Source organism: Pomacea canaliculata, linkage group LG10, assembly GCF_003073045.1.
Source record: "Pomacea canaliculata isolate SZHN2017 linkage group LG10, ASM307304v1, whole genome shotgun sequence".
Classification (NCBI taxonomy): Eukaryota; Metazoa; Mollusca; class Gastropoda; order Architaenioglossa; family Ampullariidae; genus Pomacea; species Pomacea canaliculata.
Window position 1 is genome coordinate 1,271,574 of NC_037599.1, and position 23,572 is coordinate 1,295,145.

The following is a 23,572-nucleotide window of genomic DNA, read 5'->3' on the forward strand; positions in this document are numbered from 1 at the left end:
TTTGTTGTCTTTCACTGGTCTTGGTCTGTCTTTGAGTAGCCTTTCCGCTCTGTGCAAATCCGAAATTTCTTGACGGTGAATGTCCGATAGACCAAGTCTTAACTAGATAATATGGAGCACTTTCCTGTGGCAGTCCTCTACTGTTTCGTTTCTATGGTCGTCAGGTATTCCGTAGATTCTTACTGTCTCCGTGAGTACTGCTATAGAAGATTTATTTCTTCCTTGTATAAATGGGAGTGTCTTGTTGATCTGCAAACTTCCACTTTCAAATACTCTTTGCTTTTGCAGAGATTCAACTGTTGCCTTCAGCATTTCATTTTCTTTTTTTAACATCGAAAAGTGCGCTTGTAAGCAACTCTACTTTATTGTCGATGCGTTTTGCCAGTGCACGATGGCAATCTCCTATCTGTTGTTTCTGTAGTTTTTAGCAGGTTTTCCAATTTTTCGACTATTGGATTGTTAATTGTTCCAGAAAGTGTACATGAAAAAGGTTGAATTCAGAGAGTCTGTCTCTCGCGTGACTTAGACGGTCTGCTTCTTTTTTGTAATGCTTCCGTCACTCTTTCTCTTGCTTCTATCTCTCCCAGTTTCTGAGGAGTATTAAATAAACTTTCCTCAGCGTTTGATTCTTGTTTCCTCTTCTTGTATTTTTTCGGAGACAGTATTTACTATTTTCCTGCCTCTGTTGGATAGTACAGCAACAACACAGCGCCAAAAGCACGGCACCTACAAGCAAAGTCAGGCCACGAGTCGTCCAACACCAGTTTCATTGGTGACCACAGGTCAGTAGTTGCACAGTCGCGTGTTGTACGGGTCACTTCGCCTCCTTGCTGCAGACATCTCTTGGGTCACATTATGGACTCTAAATTTTAAAAACCGTTCCTAGTCTGAAGCAAAGCCACCGCAAGTCTCCATAAATATACTGTCCTTTGTGATTTAAGGGCCGAACATTCACTTTGGGTCTAAAAAACACATTTTGTGACCGGACGAAGTCACAGACACGTCCTTCCTCCATGCATGACCGTCACTCACCCCCTGACCTTCGAACTAATATTGAGTGAAGCAGTTTGAATTCCTAGACACAGATTCACCTTTACACGTATTTAATCAAAATCTCAAAGTTCATGAACTGACTCTACAGCCTTAGGTCTGTGCCAGTCCATTGCCCTCACCACGTGATAAACACAGAAAGCTAGAGTTGCCCAATGATGCAAAGCTGCGGAAGGACTACATCGTGATTCTCGACCTTATATGATTTTAAAAATGAGCATTCCATAAAGTGACGAGACAGTATACAGCCTAGGATACATCAATGAAATTATTGCTCGTCTGACAAACATGAACTACACAGTGTATTTCGAATTCACAGACAGTGGAAATGACAACAAACGTCTTGAATGGTTTGTGAAAAATACTTTTCTTCGTTGACTGGTTACGGGGATTGACTACATTATTCTGACATGCACAAGTAAGCAACTCACAAAAATTCTGGGTGATATGAAGAGCTTTTAGTTATAAACAACATGGAGTAGAGTAAACAAATTGTAAAGTAGGAGGATTTCTGACAAGGTATTTAAAAGGAAGTTGAGTTAGACATGTTCTTTTTACTAGTGACCAGGATGTTTGGAGCTGTGAGGTAGTTACAAGATACACACTATTGTTGATGACAACTACCAGCATGACGATATGGCGGTAGTTAAGATAACATTAGAATGGACCTCTATCTACCATGTACCATCTGATACATTTTAGTTCATTGTTTTTGTCATAGGAATCGACGACTCAGTGACATCAATGATTGTTCCAGCGGTTGGAGACACTTTGCGAAAATTTTGAAAAAATGCAAGGTAAAAAATGATATTAATGCTAGAGTTCAGCGACTCAAGAAACTCATAAGTAGGGGCCAATATATCAACGATTAAGTAGCTAGTGCCCGTACTTTGTTCTTGAGTATAATGGAGATAGATAAAAGCAAGTGCTACACAAGTGCCAGTAATAAGGTAGGCCAGTATAGAGCACACTGACATCAACACCACGACCACCGTCACCCGCCGACCTATATACCGTCTTTCCTCAGAATGTGATGAAGATGGTGATGACCTCAGCGCTGTTGATGAACGAAGTTTCTTCAGAAGAAGGACATCGAAGACGATCATCAAGAGAGTAGTAACACTAAATTCACAAAAAATAAAAATGACTGGAAAATAGTATGAAACGTTTTCTTTACCAATTTTATCGTTAAAAATTAATAATGTCATGACGATAAATGGGATGATAAGAAGAAGACACCAAAAAAATAGGACCACACAGGCAATAATGACTTGACATCGTGTTAGAAGAGTGCCGTTGTAAACCTCTAGTGGTCTGGACACAACGATAAAGCGACACACTGCTATCAATAGTGTCGTGTGCAAAGACAAAGCTTGTCCAAGCAATTCTGTGCCGTACGCTGTGAAAAGCACTGTAAAATAAGTATGGTCGGAGAAGTAGCGGCGGAACAAAACAAAAATCCTCCAGAAAGAAATCGACACAAGATGTTTGATGTCGACGACGGCGAGGTACTTGAACAGGAAGATGACGGGGTTGTACGTCTTGTGGGTTCTCCACACCATCAGTGACACCAAGTTACCCATGATACCCAGATACGACACCGTTAGAATGACGTAATCGATGGTACGGAGATGGGTAGGTTGATACGGAAGTGTTTTGGAGAAGTGTGCGTTAGGATCTATGGAAGTATTCTGAGACACATCCATAAAGTCTTCTTCCTCTGGTGCTTCTACCTGCAAAAGTAAGAGAACAGCTCAGTTGTCTTCATTCGAGTTTTGAAAGGAACAGTCTGATATGACTTTTCCTAGCATTGTATATTTTAATATATCAGTCACAAACTGCTTTATGAATCGCTGATTTTCGAGTTTGTCTTGCGTAGTTTATGAAATGACATCCATGTACCAGCCTGTGTTATAATGAAATATTACAACAAAAAAGCAAGAGGTTAGACCAATCGTTGACGAAAACAAAAGCTGTTCAAAAGTGTTTAAATACCAAGTTTCTTGTATGCTACATGTTATTGTAAAGTACGAACGATTAGCACACCCATTTATTTGGTGTCATCGGAAATAGCCGAAGTAGTAAACACACTTTACTGTATAAAAAGTTAAACTCAAACCCAGAAATGGAGACCGATATGCATCTAGATGTATGAACAAAGAATTTCTTGCAGTTCTTGGCTACTTACTTCTGGGATAAACGACGGCTGATGTCACGGAGAGCGTCCTTTGACCTCAAATGTTTTAAGGGCCCAATGAGTATTCAGCGAGGGTACATATGGTTGTAACGGTGGCATCGTTAGTGAGTACAAGATCCCGTAACTCTATTTACTGTTGTCCGCCATGTTGTCCCTGCCCGCGTCATACGTGTATTACGTCATAATCAGAGTACGTATAGGCATGACGACAGCTGAATGTGACGTAAGGAAACAGAGTGGAGGAATACAGCAAGGTCTGACGACGGTGCCGAGACTACCGCTGATATAATATAGTCCGTCGTGGAGTTATCGGTTGGTAGGTGTCGACAACTCCGACTTTCTCTGTGAGCAGCGTTTACGTCTCACAGCTGTACTGCATGACTAACGTAACGAGAGACCTGCATAGAAGAAAAACAAATTTTTTTTTGTTTAAGCCATTGGCCTCGAACAGGAGAGTGACATCAATATGACTTGCACATTTCTAAAACATTGCATAAAGATATTCTGCAGCATGTGTAATAGTTAGAACATACAGTTATATGGTGTATTGTTGTTTGTTAGACACCTCTACATGGGCACTTCAATACCTCATAATTAAACACCAAATAAAGAGCTAGCGAGGGGGAGAAACAAATTATTGCTCAGGTCATCGGCCCATATTACAGTATCCTCAATTGTAATTTTTACAGCACAGACAAAAAAGAGGCATGGTATGTTCATAGAGTTCCGTATAGTTACCAAGCATTGTTTCCGATTTTTAATGCCTTTCATATGTAGAGCTCAGTGTTAGATATTATTATCTTACTACTCCTGATAAATAGCAACATTAACTTAAACATAGAAGGAGGCTATAAAATTTCGAAGGTATAAATTTCTCTCAAAGAACAGTATACCTGGGAGATATAAACATGAAATGCAGCTTAGTTTTATTTATATCTGTACAAAATGGACAGTCGTAATCAGAAGGCAACGTATTGAGTAGGGCCTGAGGGTACGGACTTTTATTAAAGAAACACCTACTCTAAATCTGATTAAATTACTCCTAAATGTAGGCATTTTTTAAATAGTAAAGATGATGACTATCAGTAAAAGAGGATTTAAACGAATAATAGAAATAATATCGTTCATTGGAAGATGCAGCATGCATCCTGATTACACAAAAGTCGAATGCTAAAAGTCGAGGAAGGGGGCGCTACTCTGTGGCTTGACCCCGGCTCACAATCATTCTCTACGTTTTTTGACGTGTTTGAATTCTACGGGAATTTCGCTTCCTCCAGCTTGTGCATGAATGGTTATAAGTGTTACTTCAATACGTCTGACTGTGAGGAGCACCGTATTGCTGCGTGTGAGTGTCCCTGTACGGGAGAAATTTCTTTTACCAATACCGCGTCCATTTTGTGACCGTTGGTTAGATCTATAGATAGTCAGAAACGGACTGAAACGGACTACAGGTGCGGCCAATCGGGACTATCTGGCTGATAACACTCCCTTCAGTGACTGAGTATCGTCCCTACCAAGTAGATCTATTACAATCCCAATACCTAGTTGAATCGGCGATAGATCTGCCATGATCGTGCTATGAGCAGTGTAGTGTAGTCTATGTGTGTATGCCTGTACGGCAGACTTTCACACTTCGATGTGTTAGAGTGGCGACACAGTCATGCTGATCTACAGTCGGGACTTTCTGCTATCGCTGAGGCAGAAGGCCACACAGGCCCCTGTTGTGAATTTCAGTGACATTCCGACACAGGGCGGGCAAAGAAAAAAGAAACTGAGAGGATCTAGAGGAGGAGTCAGACACAGACTGAAGAGGAGAGGGTGCCGACATCCACTGCCAGCCATCACCCTGTCGAATGTGCGCTCTCTCCACAACAAACAGCATGAGCTCTCTGCGCTCATTAAATTCGATGGAGACTACCGACGTTGTGACCTCTTCTGTTTCACTGAAACATGGCTAACAGAGGAGGAGACATTCGGACTTGAAGGGTACACAACGATTCGATTTGACAGGAATGCACAAGCGACAAACAAGCATGTAGGGGGAGGCTTGTGTATGCTTGCAAATGAGAAATGGGCCACGAACTACACAGTACGAGAACAGACTAGTACCCCCCATTATGAGATACTGACAGTGTCCTTCAGGCCGCATTATTTACCTCGTGAATTCGGCCAAATCACTGTGGTCCTCGTCTATGTGCCCGGCCCAGACTTCAACCTTGCAGCTGAGCACATTGCAGACACATATAATCGAGCGACAACAAGATCAGTTGATCAGCCTGTGTTTTTGCTCGGTGACTTCAACCGCTGTGATGTCTGTAAGCTGCTCCCTGTCTCCATCAATACGTCACGTGTTCCCACCCGCCTCGACAGAACGCTAGACAGGTGTTTCGGCAATGTGCCGGCCGCTTATGTTTCCAAGTGCCGGCCGCCGCTGGGCAGATCGGACCACAACATTGTTCATCTGCTACCCACATACAGACAGCTCCTTAAACGTGAAAAGCCGACAACACTATGTATTAGGACCTGGACAAATGAAGCAACTGAGCTGCTCAGAGACTGCCTAGAGGTCACTGACTGGGATCTGTTCTTCACTACCTGTGGAGACGACCTGGACTGTCTGGCAGACACAATCACCTCTTACATCACCTTCTGTGAAGAGTCTGTCATCCCTACCAAGCAGATCTGCAGCTATCCAAATAACAAACCATGGCTAGGTAAAGGACTGAAGCACTGTCTCAATGAAAAGAAGATAGCTTTTATGCAAGGAGACAAACAGAAAGTGAAAGAAAAGGAGAAGGAGTTCAGGGCAAAGGCAAGAACGGCTAGAGTGGAATACAGAAAGAAGGTAGAAAAGCAATTAATTGAGGGCAACGCAAGAGATGCTTGGAAGGGCCTGGACACCATGATGGGTAGAGAACGCAAGACACAAAGAGTAAAGTGTGATGACCCAGTGTCATTTGTTAATGAGCTCAACACTTTCTACGCGCGGTTTGATGTGAGAGACTTCAGCAATGAAGCAGAAAATATCTGTTCTTCACTGTCGGCAGCCACTGTCACCATCTGTGAGGGAGATGTTGTCAGAATTCTCTCTCATGTGAACCCACGTAAAGCCCTGGACCTGACCACGTGAGAGGCAAAATACTCAAAGAGTGTGCTAGTCAGCTGAGTGGTGTTTTTACCAGACTTTTTCAGCTCTCCCTGACTCTCATAGTGTCCCCCGCGTGTGGAGAACATCCACAATAATACCAGTGCCAAAGAAGCCTCATGCTACCAACTTGAAAGACTTTCGACCTGTGGCTCTCACGTCTGTTGTGGCCAAATGTTTGGAGAGAGTTGTGGGAAGATTGTTAATCCCCACCATGGCTGATCGCCTGGATCCTTTGCAGTTTGCCTACAAGCCACGCAGGGGGGTGTCTGATGCAACTCTCACGCTTTTAAATACTATCCTACAACACTTGGACACTTCTGGCACCTATGTTCGGGTCCTGTTCATGGACCTTTTCCAGCGCCTTCAACACGGTCCAGCCACACCTTCTTGTACAGCGCCTACTAGACCTGGATGTCAACACTGGCCTAGTTCTATGGATCAGATATTCCTGAAGGACCGACCACAAGAGGGTGGGTCTCAGAGTTCCACCGACAGGTACTATAGGGTCCAGCAGCTCGTCTGACGGAGTTTATTTGTCAGTGGATGGAATGATTCTGTCAGATGAGCAGATCCTCAACACGGGTACCCCTCAGGGATGTGTGCTTTCCCCCATCCTGTTCTCTGTATATACAAATGGGATTAGTAATTAACAGTGCTATTCTCAAACTTGTTAAATATGCAGATGACATGGCCCTTGTGGGCTGCCTGAAAGACGAGCAGTCCCTGTCACAGTACCTGGTCTGTGTGGGGAGCTGGAGGAGTGGTTTGACCGCAGCTTTCTGGATCTGAACGTTGAAAAAACGGAGGAGATGGCCTTTGGAAGAGCCTACGAAGGAAGAAGATGGCACAACCCCTCTCTCCCCACCACTCCAAATCAAGGGACAGCAGGTGCAGAGGGCTGCTGTGTTTAGGTACCTTGGTACAGTGATCGACGGAAAGCTCTCATTTAGTGATCACGTGAACCAAGTGTACAAAAAGCCCAGCAACGGCTGTAACCTTCTGAGGAGACTTCGCAGCTTCGACGTCAGCTCTGGGGTGCTGGAGACTGTGTACAGGTCTCTTGTTGAGAGCATCCTCTCATTCAACATCGCTGCCTGGTATGGTCATCTACTAGTCAAAGACAAGGCAAGGCTGGCCAGAATCATCCACCAGGCAAATAAAATTATTGGTCAAGCACAGCTGCCACTTTCTGACTTGTACCTTCATGCAGTCAGAAGGATGGCACATAACATCATTTCGGACCTGAACACCCTCTCCACACCAGCTTCCAGCTGTTGCCCTCAGGCAGGCGCTATAAGGTACCACGCATAAGGAAAGCTGCCTACCAGAGTCCTTCGTGCCAGCAGCCATCACCATCCTAAATAAAGGCACAAGGACTCAGGAGGAATCAAAACAGAGACTGAAGAAGAGTGAGTGCTGACATCTATTGTCAGCCATCACCTCGTGTGTCATTCTTGTCAATGACATTTTCTGGACGCAGCCGCGGTAAAGTTGAAGAAAAATGAACAATTAGCAAAATAAACAACTGATCAATGCGTACGTGTCATCTACGGTGTCACCGATCACCGCAACTAAAAAATATATCCATGGTATTCATATTGCCATGCATAGCGTCGCACGAACTGTTTCATCTACACTTTGTGCGAGTTTGTTGCCTGTCTCGCGGTAGTCGCTGCGATCTGCGCGGTTCGGACACGATAGGACTCATTTCTGTACTGTCATCTGACACCACAGACACTGTTACTTCTGGCACCACAGGCATGTCACAAGAAGTTCTGTGGTGATGGTTTGGAAGAGTAGCATACACCCTGGCGTTTCCTCTTCATGTCGTCATCCTGAAGGTATGGCGCCTCCCGCAGTTGAATGTCCTTTATCTTGGAGTATACCAAATGATCGTCTAGGTACACAAGAAGGACTGAAATTAAACAGTTCGCATGGTGGTCTGCATTAACCTCTGGAAAGTGGCTGGTGTGGACGTCAGACCCATTGGCATCCTGGAACGGGGTGTTGCCAGCGGCCCTAGCCATGTCCTTTTGTTGACAATGTCTTCTCAAGATGAGCTTCATGCACGGCTGCCTGTACTGCCTGCGCCACATCTGCGGTAGAGTCCATTATCCGATCAGGACGTTCTTCCCTAGTAGAAGCGACACGCGCCTCCTGCGCTCACTTGTGACCACATCGACCAGGTCCTTGACCACCAGGATAGGAACGTCCTCAGACGCTGGCCGTAAACATGTCCACCACCGCACTCCTGATTTGTTTTAGCTGTAAGTCCTGTATGTGCCCTCGTGCCCACTGTCAGTGACCGTCGTTACCTCACTGCCGTGTCGAGCAACGCCATCACTCAACTGCCATAAATGACAACCTCCGCCGTCGGACACTTTCCAGTTCAGGCCAGCTACACTTTATTTCCCTGTCATCCTGTTACGGACGACGGGGCAGTCACTTTCCCTGACCGGTCGGGCTGCAGTCCTCCGAGATGGTGTCAATCGCCGCCACTTCGACGCTCTGACGCCGCCTTCTACCTCGCCTGCTTAAATTCTGGAGCTTCGCGGCGTATTCGTCGACCACTCATCACGTTGCTGTGGCCACTGATGTCGACATCTTTCCGTTCGCCGTACGCCTCCACTAGGACACCCAAGATCTCTCTCGCGTATTCTTGCGTCATGCGGAAGCATCAACACTCGACGTCTGGCAGGTCCCTCAGCGAGCTCAAGATGTAACCACGAGCCGCATTCTGACACATCGGGGTTTATGGCGAGAGCTAACTCGACCTCTGTTTCAATCTCGTCGACACTCGTTGGTCCACCGGCAAAACTACTGAAAGCGGACTAACTGGTATGCTCGTAGAGCCTCTGCCCACCCACGGATAGCATCATGGTCCTCTCTATGTACTAATCTTCTGTCGTGGGCTTCTGCCCGTGATGAACAAATGTTTCTTTTTGTTCAGCAGTGCTTTTTAGGCCTTGGTCACCCAAGGTTTTGTTAGGATAAACATACACTGCCTTGATGGACTGGTGCAATCAACACTATTTTACTCCTCACTTTTACTCCTAACTGTTTGTTAAATGTCTGTATGGGTATGTGAGCAAAGACAAATTTCTGTCCTCCTGGGCAGACAATAAAGTCTGTTTTGATTTTGATTTTTTGATTTTGATGCTAATGCTGTCATAATTTTTCACTTACACTGCGTTATTTTATTCCTTGTACTTTCAAATGCCATACTTTGGAAAACAAGATATGGTCTACAAACACGCTACCCCATTAAAAGCAATACATTTAAAATAAAAAGAAGTTTTATAGCTGCGGCAAAATCTCAATGGGCTTCACAAATGGGAACAACACACAAGACTTAGAAAAAAATTAGGTTGCGATAATGTCCCTTGATTGGACAGGACATTTACAAACCATATTTTAGGACATAGTGTACTCGTGTAAACTACCGTGGTCGTGATATCGCCTCATTTGTTAGCTCGGCGTAAAACATCAAGGTTAGTTGTTTACATATTTATTACATAGTAACAGTGGGCGTTTGCTCAGTAGGCGAAGCTACGCCAATAATCTAACATCATTACACTTCGTCTGGTTCTTGAGGGTAAAGGTCCTCCCACGACTATGTGCAGGTTGCTGGGGAGTGAGGTGTTAGAGACCTCACTTATCTCGGGGCCAGCTTTACGTGAGGGCGGTCTCCATCTCCTGCCCCTCCTCGCTTCCCTACCTTCCACGACCCTCTGTGGAGTCAGGTATCCATGCCCGCCAACTGGGTCGACTGGGGCAAGTGAGCTGAACTACATGGGTATCGAACCGGAGTATCCTTTAGTTCGGACGCCAGCGCTCTAACCACTCGAAATTACGGTTTATTATAGCACACACCTCAATCCTGACATTTATATAACCAATTAAAAAAAAAAACTCCTAAAATATTCCGGTCTTGTCACAAACTACTGTGATTTTTATTGCAAGATAACATCGGAAAAGAAAATGGTCGACGGATGGCTAGTGTTTTGCGTGGGAGTGCGTGGTTGTGAGGGTCTCAGGATGACCGCCTTTTGTTTACTGTGAGGGCATCACTAGCATAAAGTGTGATGATAATGATTGAAGGAGAAGAAAGAGAGTTGCACCAAAAAGTCTCACCTCCCCCCCCCCTCAAAAAACAAAAAACAAAAAAAAAAAAAACCGCACAAAAAACGTACAAAGTAATAGTTATATTAGGGCGGATTGATAGAGAGTAGTCCGCGATTGTCACTGTTTGAGCAACACTGAGACACTTCAGTGTGACCCCTCAAATGTGACTTACAGTATTGGGTATCATTCAATGACAATGAAGTTTGTTTCTTTCATGCTTGTTTATTTATTCATTTACTTTGTTCAGTTATCTCTATTCATCAGTTCGGCATCATCTGTTAAACGTAATCTGCCATTATTATTATAGATCATCCAATGGATTTCTTTTCATCAGTTTTTTTCTTCACAGTCGACGACTCAGTGATTTCCTCTGTTATTCTTGCGGTTGGAAACACTTTGCGAAAATTGTGAAAAAATGCAAGGTAAAATATAATATTAATGCTAGAGTTCAGCGCCTCAAGAAACTCATAAGTAGGGATCAATACGTCGAAGACAATGTAGTAAGCGCTCCGACTTTGTTTTTCAGTATAATGGAAATATGTAAAAGCAAGTGCTAAAGAAGTGCCATTAATAAGGTAGGCCAGTATAGTGCATACTGACATCAACACCACGACCACCGTCACCCGCCGACCTCTTCCTGGTCCACTTCCTGATATTGAATCTTGTGCTGATAATGTTAATGATCTCAAAGCTAATGAATAGTGAAGTTTCTTCAGAAGAAAGATGTTGAAGATGACTATCAGAAGAGTGGCTACAGAAGTGCCAAGAAAAAGGATGGCGACTATTAAAAAGTATGGAACTTTCAGTTTATCATTGAAAACCAATAATGTGATGACGGGAAAGGGGATGGTAATCAGAAGACACCAAAACGAGAGGGCGACACAGGCAACAATGACTTGACATCGTGTTAGAAGAGTGCCGTTGTAAACCTCTATAGGTCTGGAAACAACGATAAAGCGACACACTGCTATCAATAGTGTCACGTGCACAGACAAAGACTGTCCAAGGAATTCTGTGCCGTACACTGTGAAAAGCACTGTAAAATAAGTGTGGTCGGAAAAGTAGCGGCGGAACAAAATTATAATCCTACAGCAAGAACTCGACACAAGATGTTGGATGTCGACGACGGCGAGGTACTTGAACAGGAAGATGACAGAGTTGTACGTGGTGTGGGTGTTCCACACAACCAGTGACACCACGTTACCCACGATACCCAGACACGACACCGTTAGAATGACGTAATCGATGGCACGGAGCTGGGTACGGTGATAAGGAAGTCCTGTTGCGGCGTCTCTGTTAACCCCTGTGAAAACAGCCAGAGACACATCCATAAGGTCTTCTTCCTCTGGTGCTTCTACCTGCAAAAGTGAGAGAACAGCTCAGTTGGATTCATTCGAGTTTTTATAGGATCTGTCTGATTTGACTTTTTCCTAGCATTGTATATTTTAATATTTCAATGACAAACTGCTTGAGGAACTAACACAATCAATCCTGCTTGGTCACAAATTTTGGCGCGGTAATAATGGATTGTGTAGTAATCGCTGTTTTCAGAGTTAGTCTTGTGTAGTTTATGGAATGGCATACACGTACCATATTGCATTTTGTAATTATTATGTTTTCGGCGATTTCTGTATCTTAACATACATTTATATACATTGGTATTGATACCGAAGTCACAAGTTGCAAGTAGGGTAGTAATTGCAACTGCAGTTCTGCCGTTTTTCCTTTTCCAAACGTGCACTGCAATTTTCAGTTCTAGATTCAGTCAAGAGGAAGGTTGTAGTTTGTAGATTGTTTTGAATGTTTTTATGCTTTTGCTAGCAGAATTTTCCCTTTCGTTTCTTGATTTCCTTATTTGTTTTATTGGCATCCCGGTGTCTTGTCATGTGCCGGTGACATGTGTGACGCCCACCCATTTATTTGGTGTCATCTGAAAAAGGCGATGTACTACACAAACCTTACTACAAACAAAATGAAGACTGTCAAACACAAACATAGACATGGAGTCCGACATGCAGCCAGACTGATAAACAAAGAATTTCTTGCAGTTCTTGGCTACTTACTGCTGGGAGAAACGCCGGCTGATGTCACTGAGAGCGTCCCTTGACCTCAAATGTTGTAAGGGTCCAATGAGTATTCAGGGCGGGTACAAATGGTTGTACGGGTGGCATCGTTAGTGAGTACAAGTTCCCGTAACTCTATTTACTGTTGTCCGCCATGTTGAGCCCTGCCCGCGTCATACGTGTATTACGTCTTAATCACAGTACGTATGAGCATGACGACATTCATGACGACATTATGACATTGTCATACGTACTGTGATTATGACGACAGGAAAAGAGCGCGGACGGGTGACGGTGTGCCGAGACTAACACTTAGTCTCTTGCCGAGTGATCCGCTATTAGGTTTCGGCGAACCATCAGTAGCCGACAGTAAACCACACCGAGACTACTGGCCTTACATTTTGCGACGAATGTAAAGCGCGGATAAAGACGGAGGGTTGAGCGTGGCGATAGGAAACCCACCCCATGCTTCTTTTTTGTAATGCTTCCCTCTCTCTTTCTGACGGCTTTCTCTTGCCTCTATTTCGCCCAGTTTCTGGGGAGTACTAAATAAACTTTCCTCAGCGTTTGATTCTTGTTTCCTCTTCTTGTCTTTTTGTGGAGCCAGTATTTACTATTTTCCTGCCTCTGTTGGATAGTACAGCGACAACACAGCGCCAAAGACACAACACCTACAAGCAAAGTCAGGCCACTTCATTTAGAATGTCGGAAATAGAAAACGGTTTTCTTAATGTAACATCACTCTGTGAGGAGTCCTGGGTGATATTAACAGCGTCTGATTATAAACAATATGGAGAAGAGTAAACAAATGTTAAAGTAGGAGGATGTCTGAATAGGTATTAAAAGGAAGTGTAAGACATGTCCTTTTTATTAGTGACCAGAATTGTTTAGAGCTGTGAGCTACAAGATACACACCAGCAGTGTGACCCTTCAAATCTTACAGACAGTATTGGGTATCATTCAGTGAAAATGAACTTTGTGTCTTTCATGCTTGTTGAAGGTCTTCGTATCATCACTCGGCAATGTTCACTGTTTGATGTTGACTACTAGCATAAATAGCATGACGATAGTTACGATAACATTAATATGGACTTCAACCTTTGTCTTTTTCACGCTTCCATTTATTTTGTTCAGTCATCTCTATTCATCAGTGCGGCATCATCCGTTAAACGTTATCTGCAATTATTATTATAGATCATACCATAAATTTCTGTTCATCAGTTTTTTCTGCTGAATCGACGACTCAGTGATTTCCTCTGTTATTCTTGCGGCTGGAAACACTTTGCGAAAATTGTGAAAAAACGCAATGTAAAAAATAATATTAATGCTAGAGTTCAGCGCCTCAAGAAAATCATAAATAGGGATCAATACGTCGAAGACAATGTAGTAAGCGCTCCGACTTTGTTTTTCAGTATAATGGAAATACGTAAAAGCAAGTGCTAAAGTAGTGCCATTAATAAGGTAGGCCAGTATAGTGCATACTGACATCAACACCACGACCAACGTCACTCGCCGACCTCTTCCTGGACCACTTGATACTGAATCTTGTGCTGAAAATGTTGATGGTCTCACAGCTGAGGAATAGCGAAGTTTCTTCAGAAGAAGGATGTTGAAGATGACTATCAGAAGAGTGGCTATAGAAGTGTCAAGAAAAAGGATGGCGACTATTAAAAAGTATGGAACTTTCAGTTTATCATTGAAAACCAATAATGTGATGACGGGAAAGGGGATGGTAATCAGAAGACACCAAAACGAGAGGGCTACACAGGCAACAATGACTTGACATCGTGTTAGAAGAGTGCCACTGTAAACCTCTAGAGGTCTGGACACTACGATAAAGCGACACACTGCTATCAATAGTGTCACGTGCACAGACAAAGACTGTCCAAGCAATTCTGTGCCGTACGCTGTGAAAAGCACTGTAAAATAAGTGTGGTCGGAGAAGTAGCGGCGGAACAAAATTATAATCCTACAGCAATAAGTTGACACAAGATGTTGGATGTCGACGACGGCGAGGTACTTGAACAGGAAGATGACGGGGTTGTACGTCTTGTGGGTTCTCCAAACAAGCAGTGACACCACGTTACCCACGATACCCAGACACGACACCGTTAGAATGACGTAATCGATGGCATTGAGTTGGGTACGGTGATAAGGAAGTCCTGTTGCGGCGTCTATGTCAGCTCCTGTGAAAATAGCCAGAGACACATCCATAAAGTCTTCTTCCTCTGGTGCTTCTACCTGCAAAAGTGAGAGAACAGCTCAGTTGTATTCATTCGAGTTTTTATAGGATCGGTCTGATATTATTTTCCTACCATTGTCTACTTTAATATTTCAACAACAAACTGCTTGAAGAACTAACACAATCAATCATGTTTGGCGCGGTAATAATTAATTGTGTAGTAATCGCTGTTTTCAGAGTTTGCATTGTGTAGTTTATGGAATGGCATACACGTAACACATTGTATTTTCTAATTATTATGTTTTCAGCTATCAGTTTCAGTTTCTGTATCATTTAGATACATTGGTATTGATACCGAAGTCATAAGTTGCATGTAGGGTAGTAATTGCAACTGCAGTTCTGCTGTTTTTCTTTTCCACACGTGCACTGCAATTTTCAGTTCTAGATTCAGTCAAGAGGAAGGTTGTAGTTTGTAGATTGTTTTGAATCTTTTTATGCTTTCCTTTTGTTCCTTGATTTCCTTATTTGTTTTATTGGCATTCAGGCCTTTCTGGATATGAAATGCTGTCTGGAAGTCTTGGTGGAGGTGGAACAAACCATTAACAACAACAACAACAACAACAACAACAAACAACAACAACAACATTTTTTCCAATGGTTTGCTCATTTCGGTTTACATAAATAATACACATACTGAATCGTCAACAACAATAATCACACAGGAAATACGAGCTCACGTTTACAACGGATACACCTACTTAAATACAGACACACCTTATGCATGCTGAGGGTCAAGACCGGGTTGCAAAATGCGTCTTAAGTTTGGACTTAAAGGTGGTAAGAGAATCAGAGTGACGAGGGCAAGTTGATGGGGCTTGGTAGGAAGAATACCTGTGTCCATAGTCTTTGTCTTAGTGGGACTCGTAGAAGCTTGGTGTCAGAAAATGAGTGAAGAGGTCGTGCAGGCGTATAGAACACAAAGGCAGAGATTAGAGGTTTAGTTGCATCAGTGGTGAGATGATGACGAATGGTACTCATCCTATGAAATTCAAGGTAAGCATTTCTGCGGACATGAGAAATATGTTGATGAAAAGTCAACATCTGACCGAGAATGATACCCAGACTGCGGACAGAGGTGGAGAAAGCAATATTTGAGTTGTTTATAAACAGACTGAGAGAGAGAGGTTGACTCAGAAATGTCTTTGGACAAGTGAGTAGCAGTTCAGTCTTATCGTCATTGACTTGCAGTATATTTTGGAGCGTTCAAAACTTAACATCATCTATACATTCCTGTGTATGCATCAGTAGTCCAGTAGAGGTGACTGATAAATCATCAGCAAAACTGACACGTGACATGGCATGGCCGGAAATAACATTAGATAGATGGGACATATAAAAAAATAGTATTGCACCCGAGACAGACCCTTGCGGTCTCTGTATCTCAGGACAGAAGGATCTAGGTATAATGACGGCGGATAGAGTGTTAGAAATATCAAATGTACTGATTAACCACAAAATAAAGTAAGAATAGTTCTGTAGACAGATAAATGGAAGAACAGACAGCGAGAAGGGAGAGATATGTCTCTTCTCACTCTCTTCTTGATGCACTCTCTGTCTTCTACCCTAGTCTATCGTTTTCTTCGGGTGTCTTTCTTGTCATGTAACGGTGACATGTGTGACGCCCACCCATTTATTTGGTGTCATCTGAAAAAGCCGATGTACTACACAAACCTTACTACAAACAAAATAAAGACTGTCAAACATAAACACAGACATGGAGACAGACATGCAGCCAGACTGATAAACAAAGAATTTCTTGCAGTTCTTGGCTACTTACTGCTGGGAGAAACGCCGGCTGATGTCACGGAGAGCGTCCCTTGACCTCAAATGTTGTAAGGGTCCAATGAGTATTCAGGGCGGGCACAAATGGTTGTGCGGGTGGCATCATTAGTGAGTACAAGTTCCCGTAACTCTATTTACTGTTGTCCGCCATGTTGAGCCCTGCCCGCGTCATACATGAATTACGTCATAATCACAGTACGTATGAGCATGACGACATTATGACATGGTCATACGTACTGTGATTATGACGACAGGAAAAGAGCGCTGACTGGTGACGGTGTGCCGAGACTAACACTTAGTCTCTTGCCGAGTGATCCGCTATTAGGTTTCGGCGAACCATCAGTAGCCGACAGTAAACCACACCGAGACTACTGGCCTTACATTTTGCGACGAGTGTAAAGCGCGGATACAGACGGAGGGTTGAGCGTGGCGATAGGAAACCCACCCCATGAAAACAATCCCTGCTGCTGAAACCGTGACAACATCACTGTTTGCAAAGTTGAAACTGAAAACTTAGAGGATTTGTCGAAAGGCACGACTAGGAGTGGAGCCTGCGGCATAATTTGACTCAATAAGGGAAAGCACACCTGGTTCGAACCCTGTTGGAATTGACAGATTAAAAGCTTTTTCTTGATTCAATGTGTATGAAGAGAATGATGATGATGATGATGATGATAATAATAATAATAATGCAAAATGTGTAAAGTGCATACTCACACACCTAAGGAGCATGCTCCCAGCGCTGAAGAACAAGAACGAAACAAGGACAGCATACGAGGGACATAAAAACAAGTAAATAACTTACGAAGTATAAAAGAATCAACAACCGGAATAAATGAAGAGAATAAAATCAAAGACAGAAAACACAAAAACACACACACAACAGCGCTATGTACCTACTGAAATATTCACATCACAGCATCTAATCTTCAAACCCCTTCCGTCCTCTCCCTTGTATACACACCGTTTATGTGACAATGACGGCTTCATTCTGTCAAAGTGTGCGCAAAGAACGAACACTAATTAAACCATGGTTGCACTCAAAAGTCTCCATCCCGTACCCCTCCCCCCCCAAAAAAAAAAAAACCCATACAAAAAAAAAAACAATAACAAAACAAAACAAAAAACAAAAGCAAAAGAAAACCACTTACTTACCAGCTAATGGTAGCTATATGAGGGCGGATTGATACAGAATAGTCCACGATTGTCGCTGCTCGGGTAACACTGAGACACAGTGACGTCACCAGTGAATTATTCACTGGGTGATGTTCGTCACATGACTGCTGCCATCTTTTGCCAAGTGCTGAGCGTCTTGGTTGGGTCCTTGCTGTAGCAGGTCCTTTGTTGTATTTAGCTGTATGGTGTCCTGCTTTTGTGTATTTTTTTACTGGACGAAGGCACAGACACGTCCTTTATCCGGCATGACTATCGCTGACCCCCGTCTATCACAACTTCAGTTTCTACTCCTCCTATCAATATTAGAATTGTGTTTTCTTTTGTTTTTGAATTTTCATTCAAGAATATTTCACTTCTTTCAATTTCTTTTCGCTCTCTACTTGAGCTAGAATTTCTCCTCTCTTATAGTTGTCGTATGGGATAGCCATTTCGCTGTCCTCGTCTTTCATGTAGCTGTTATTGTTACTGGTACTGATTTTTTCTTTCTTGGAAATTTTGTCTTGTTTTGGTCTTCGTTGACTTAGACTTCCTTTCGAATTCTTCCAGTCATGATGTCCATTGACCACTTCTCGTGTTCGTGTCACCCGTTCGAATGGTGGTCTGGCGAGCAAACTGTGTATGAAACATAGTCCTCTTGCTACGTCGCTTGTTTTCCTCGTTACCATTGTTACATCTTCTCTCTCTCTCAGAATGAACGCATAAACATGTATTCATTTACACACACATATCAGTCTTCTGGTCTGCTGTACAGCTCGGCGTCTTTACTCCATACAGTCTCGTCTCTGACTCCCCGTCTCCCGGCTTCCCGCCTTCTGTCTCTTTCTCCCCAGAGAGGTCAAGGCCGTCCGTCTAGACTATCTATTAATAGTCATGTGCCTGGGATACGACGACAACTTAGTTTTGTCTGCACACGTATGGCAGGCGCCACTTGCCACGCTATTTTTTCATGCTGTCTTAAACATTGTGGAGGTTTTCTGGTGTTTCGGAGAAAATATAGATAATAGATAGTATTTATCTGTGAATCGTACTAGAAATATTTTAAGGAACGCAGCTGTTTCTTGAGGGGTTAGGTTATTTGGTGACAGTTTGGCTAATTCTGGGAGACTACTTTCAGAGTTTGCTTCAAAGTCTTCAAAGGCGATAGGTTTCCCCTTGCCGTGACAAGTTGGCCTTTTTCAGCATCAGCATGTCACATTAGTCTGAGTGGCATAGTTCACTCAGCTTCCTGGAGATACCTGATGTCAGTCATCGCAGACTGGTGTGCACTCCAGTACAGCTGTGACAGCTCCACATTGTGAAGCAGCTGCAGGAAGGTAATCAGAAACTGAAGTCTGTTAAAAGTATATTATGCCATATGGGTGTAGGCGTCTCTAATGACCATTTTTTTCTTGCCCTGATCAGACTTAAGCTGTGATGTCCTGACCTGATTTGTTAAGAGTGTAAATTATTCATGCAGAAACATGTTGAGGTGATGATATGTCAGTTTTATTTTTGAATCTTTTCGAGAGTCCACGGTTTTATACTGAACGTGATTGGTAAATATTAAAATAGTAGCACATTGAATGAATAATCTGAATTATACCCCTAGTAACCTGAATAATTGTTTGATTTCTAAGGATTGTAATTATTTGTACAGGCTATTTTTTAATTCTTTTATCTATGTTCCTCGTGGACTGGTGTGTCACATCTTGCTGAGCTTCAAGAAGGGCGGCAACTAGGAAAAGACTGTAGTGTCGGTTTTTTTGTAGTTAATTATGTTGGGGTTCCAAACCGGTGAAGGCTTCAAAGCGGACTTCAAACAGTAACGAGACTTACTATAAAACTGTGACTTGCTGTTTGTATAGGTCATAATGTATTTTTGCGAATTAGGCAATCATTCTGTTTGCTGGACTCTATTTCATGCATATTATATTTGCTTCCTAAATTCACAGTTTGTTGGTGTTTTTTTTTATTTAGCTCGTCCGCAAGTAAATGCAGAGTTGCATGTAAGAGGTCTATTAAAGTGACTTTATTGATGGCCCCTCTGCCCTCCCCTCCTTTTTGTTACCCTATACTGAAGTTTGACCATTTGTTACACTCTTGCTGAATTTGACGAGTTTACCTCGCACTCCTTATGGAAGAATTTAATTGTACAACTTTTCCATGGTAGCCGGCATGTTGTACTTAAAGCGATTTTACTTTAAAAGTTGTACAGTTGTACAGTTGCTATAGGACTACATCATAGCTCTCGATTAGAAAAATTAGCATTTCAAAATACTTGAGACGTTGATTATCTTCTAATATGTCTATTAATCAAATGCTTGTCTGACAAACATTAACGATGCAGTGTTTTTTTAATTCACAAACATTGACAAGAACAACAGATGTTTGGAGTGTTTGTTGTCAAAATACTTTTCTTTGTTAATTGGATACGATGCTTCAATAAACCCATACGGCTTTCACGAACGAAAACAATTCATGAAAATTTATCATTTGGAATTTTGAAAAAAGAAAAACTTTTTCTCGGTGCAACATCACTCTATAAGTCCTGAGTGAATTAACAGCATCTGGTTATAAATAACATGGAGTAGAGTAAAACGAAAGAAAAAGAAGAACAGGATTTGACAAGGTATTAGAACGGAGTTTAATATGACATGAGATTTCTGAGTGATAATGTTTTGAACTATTAGGTAGTGACATTTCAGGTACACACCAGTCGTAAATGAGCTCCAGTGTACAACTGACTAAATCTTTAACTAAAATCATTCAATGACAATGAATCTGTCAATCTTTCTCATGGTCATCTTATCTATGTTAAGCAGTTGATGACTTTGTTGATGACGCCTGACCTATAACCTCCAGCATGGACGATCTGACGATATTTCGTATAACATTACCCGACAACGATCTTTGTCTTTTTCGCGCTTTTTGGGGTAGCCTCACCTGTATTTATCAATGGGCATCATCTGATGAAACCTGGTCTATCATTAACAATGTAGATCATCTGATTAAAGTTTTGTTCATTGTTGTTCTCGTTGGAGTCGATGACTCAGGTACTTGATTTTTTATTCCAACGGTTGGAAACACTTTGCAAAAATTGTGAAAAAACGCATAGTAAAAAATTATATTAATGCTAGAGTTTATCACTTGAAAAAGCTCATAAACAGAGACTAATATGTCAAGCAATCGGCAGCCAGTGGGCTTACCTTGTGGTTCACTAAAATGAATGTACATAAAAACACATGCTACAATAGTGCCACCAAGAAGATATGCCAGTACAGAGAACAGCGACATCAACACCACGACCAGCGTCACCCGTTGACTTCTTCCCCACAGCTCCGGATGTTGAGCTGAAGTTGTTGATGAAGTCATCAGCGATGATGAGCGAAGTTTCTTTAGAAGAAGGATGTTAAAGACGACCATCAGAATAATGGGAAAAATCAAGCCAAGGAAGTAGATCGCGAGGGGAGTAAAATGTGAAGCTTGGAGTTTACCGTAGTAGGTCAATAATGTGATGACCAAATATGGGATGCTAATCAGCAAACCCCAAATAAAGAGGACCACACAGGCAAGGATTATTTGATGTCGTGTTAGAAGAGTGCCGTTGTAAACCTGTAGAGGTCTGGACACAACGAGAAAGCGACACACTGCTATCATTAGTGTGGAGTTCACAGACATTGTTTGTCCAAGCATTGTCATGGTGTACAATATGAAGATCAGTACGCTGTAAGTGCTGACGAGAACGGAACGGCGGAAGTAAGTCAAAACTCTGCTGAAAAAAGTCGACAAGAGAAGCACGGTATCCCACATAGCTAGGTACTTGAATAGAAAGATGATGGCATTGAAGGTGGTGTGGGTGTTCCAAACAACCACTGACACAAAGTTACCCACGATACCCAGCAGTGAAACGGCTACAATGACGTAATCAATGGCACCGAAATGCGTAGGTATATAAAGAGCCGTTATGTCCAAGACTATGTTATCCTCTGTGGAAACGCTCTCTCGAGACACATCCATATAGTCTTCTTCCTGCAACAGGAGTGAACACCTCAGTAGTCTTCATGTGAGCTTTGATGAGCACTGGAGAACTGTCTGCTATTACTGTTCGCTAGCAATGTACAGTTTAACATGTCAGCAGCAAACTGCTGGAGGAACTAGTATGCCACATGCTGACTGGTCTTAATATTTGGCGCATTAATAATTAATTTGTGTAGGTAATTTCTGTTGTTATCAGACGATGTTTTCAAAGTTAGCAACCCTCTTGTGTAGTTTATACAATCACATCAATATACCAGCCTATGTTTGCCAATTATTATCTGTTATAATGTTAAAACGAATGGATTATGATTACCAACCAGCTTACAATTAACAAATTTATTAGCATCAAATATTAATATCTAAGTCACAAGCTGCATCTAGGGTAGCCATTCTTTTGCAGTTCTGTCCTCTTTCATGCTCACGCGCGCACTACCATTTTGAATTTGAGATTAAATCTATGGTGTTGATGATACACTTGAAACAATCTACACATTTAGTCTTTTAGCTTGCCTAGCTGGTAAGTTGATCACCTGTACAGGTAAGAAGATTGTGACCGGGTGTTTGGTGAAGAGTAGAAGCGTTTTTACATCGACTTTCATTTTTTAGATGGAGACAAGATTTAGTGTAATAACAATACGTTGTGTTGTGGGCGAATGCGGGTATAGTAATGTCGAAATTGAAATGAACGGTTACAAAACATTTGCCAAGGAAAAAGTGATTTTTGGTCCTCATTTTTTACGTGCTTCCCCAAGCGAAGGATGCGACAAGAGTCACTGTTGGTGTTAATGTCCACTTGTTGGTATGTAACCGAACAACAAGTTGTTATCTTACTGGGGAGGATTTTACCTGTATATCTCTTCAACTTTTGCTAATATTGCCGTCATTGCTAAAATCGACATCTTTCATCATTGTGCCTCTATAAAGTGGACTTGTCATATCGATACACCTATCATCGCCCCCTGCCGTTGATTAAGAGTTACAGGGAGCTGGGGTAGACCGACGGTAAGTGACAGTAATCACGACAGTATTCTTTGGATGAGCATCATCGTCGTCGTCATCGTCATCGTCATCACCATCAATTGCCATAACCATTATCGTCATTATTATTAACAACAGCCTGTAAGCGGTGCTTATAACATCTTTCATGATGAGATTGTGTCGCCTCCTTCACATCCTTTGTGTCGCTGTTTCTAATTGCGTATTTTTTTATTTTTACTGATCATGGTTGTTTCAAGTTTTAATACATAGATATTAGAAGATAACTTTAGTAGCCGAGTAGGTGGAAAATAGATTGACACGATTTACAGAGAAAGAAAATGTCAACTTGCAAATTTAGTAAGTGTAATTAATAATTAATTCAATGTCTAGGCAGGACGAATTTCAGATTTAGTCAAATAAACAAATAAAAGGCAGACAGCCGAACGCCGACAGACACAAAGATGGAGACTGATATCCAGTCAGGCGTAACACAGAGAAACAATGTCACGCACCGTTAGCCTACTTACTGCTGGGAGAAACGCCGGCTGATGTCACGGAGAGCGTCCTTTGACCTCAAATGTTGTAAGGGTCCAATGAGTATTCAGGGCGGGTACGAATGATTGTACGGGCGGCTACGATGCTGAGTGTGAGTGGAGAGGAAGACATCGTTAGTGAGTACAAGTTCCCGTAACTCTATTTACTGTTGTCCGCCATCTTGGACCCTGCCCGCGTCATCAGTGCATTACGTCATAATCACAGTACGTATGAGCATGACGACAGCTGAACGTGACGTA

General features: G+C 42.4%; 4 protein-coding genes across 5 annotated transcripts; all 4 read right to left on the reverse strand.

Annotated features, from left to right (window-relative positions):
• Positions 1-1,398: 1,398 nt before the first annotated feature.
• On the reverse strand, positions 1,399-23,535 carry LOC112574214 (FMRFamide receptor-like). 2 transcript variants are annotated; one of them, XM_025255111.1, is made up of 2 exons: positions 23,306-23,535; positions 1,399-2,783 (listed from the first exon to the last, which is right to left on the reverse strand). In XM_025255111.1, the coding sequence occupies exon 2, from the start codon at positions 2,754-2,756 to the stop codon at positions 1,749-1,751; it is 1,008 nt and encodes a 335-aa protein (XP_025110896.1). In that variant the 5' UTR covers positions 2,757-2,783; positions 23,306-23,535; the 3' UTR covers positions 1,399-1,748. The 2 variants fall into 2 exon arrangements, with proteins under 2 accessions (XP_025110896.1, XP_025110898.1); XM_025255113.1 differs by lacking the exon at positions 23,306-23,535 and adding an exon at positions 3,239-3,628.
• On the reverse strand, positions 10,727-13,178 carry LOC112574212 (FMRFamide receptor-like). The gene is made up of 2 exons (XM_025255109.1): positions 12,584-13,178; positions 10,727-11,878 (listed from the first exon to the last, which is right to left on the reverse strand). Exon 2 carries the CDS (start codon positions 11,849-11,851, stop codon positions 10,829-10,831), a length of 1,023 nt encoding a protein of 340 aa, XP_025110894.1. The 5' UTR covers positions 11,852-11,878; positions 12,584-13,178; the 3' UTR covers positions 10,727-10,828.
• On the reverse strand, positions 13,683-17,182 carry LOC112574211 (FMRFamide receptor-like). Its single transcript, XM_025255107.1, has 2 exons — positions 16,603-17,182; positions 13,683-14,824 (listed from the first exon to the last, which is right to left on the reverse strand). Exon 2 carries the CDS (start codon positions 14,795-14,797, stop codon positions 13,772-13,774), a length of 1,026 nt encoding a protein of 341 aa, XP_025110892.1. The 5' UTR covers positions 14,798-14,824; positions 16,603-17,182; the 3' UTR covers positions 13,683-13,771.
• Positions 20,312-23,421, reverse strand: LOC112574213 (probable G-protein coupled receptor frpr-1). Its single transcript, XM_025255110.1, has 2 exons — positions 23,291-23,421; positions 20,312-21,791 (listed from the first exon to the last, which is right to left on the reverse strand). Exon 2 carries the CDS (start codon positions 21,777-21,779, stop codon positions 20,763-20,765), a length of 1,017 nt encoding a protein of 338 aa, XP_025110895.1. The 5' UTR covers positions 21,780-21,791; positions 23,291-23,421; the 3' UTR covers positions 20,312-20,762.
• Positions 23,536-23,572: the final 37 nt, after the last annotated feature.

Bases quoted from the DNA above. Each gene is read 5' to 3' on its own strand.
- LOC112574212 (XM_025255109.1), bottom strand. From the start codon at position 11,851: ATGGATGTGTCTCTGGCTGTTTTCACAGGGGTTAACAGAGACGCCGCA.
- LOC112574211 (XM_025255107.1), bottom strand. From the start codon at position 14,797: ATGGATGTGTCTCTGGCTATTTTCACAGGAGCTGACATAGACGCCGCA.
- LOC112574214 (XM_025255111.1), bottom strand. From the start codon at position 2,756: ATGGATGTGTCTCAGAATACTTCCATAGATCCTAACGCACACTTCTCC.
- LOC112574213 (XM_025255110.1), bottom strand. From the start codon at position 21,779: ATGGATGTGTCTCGAGAGAGCGTTTCCACAGAGGATAACATAGTCTTG.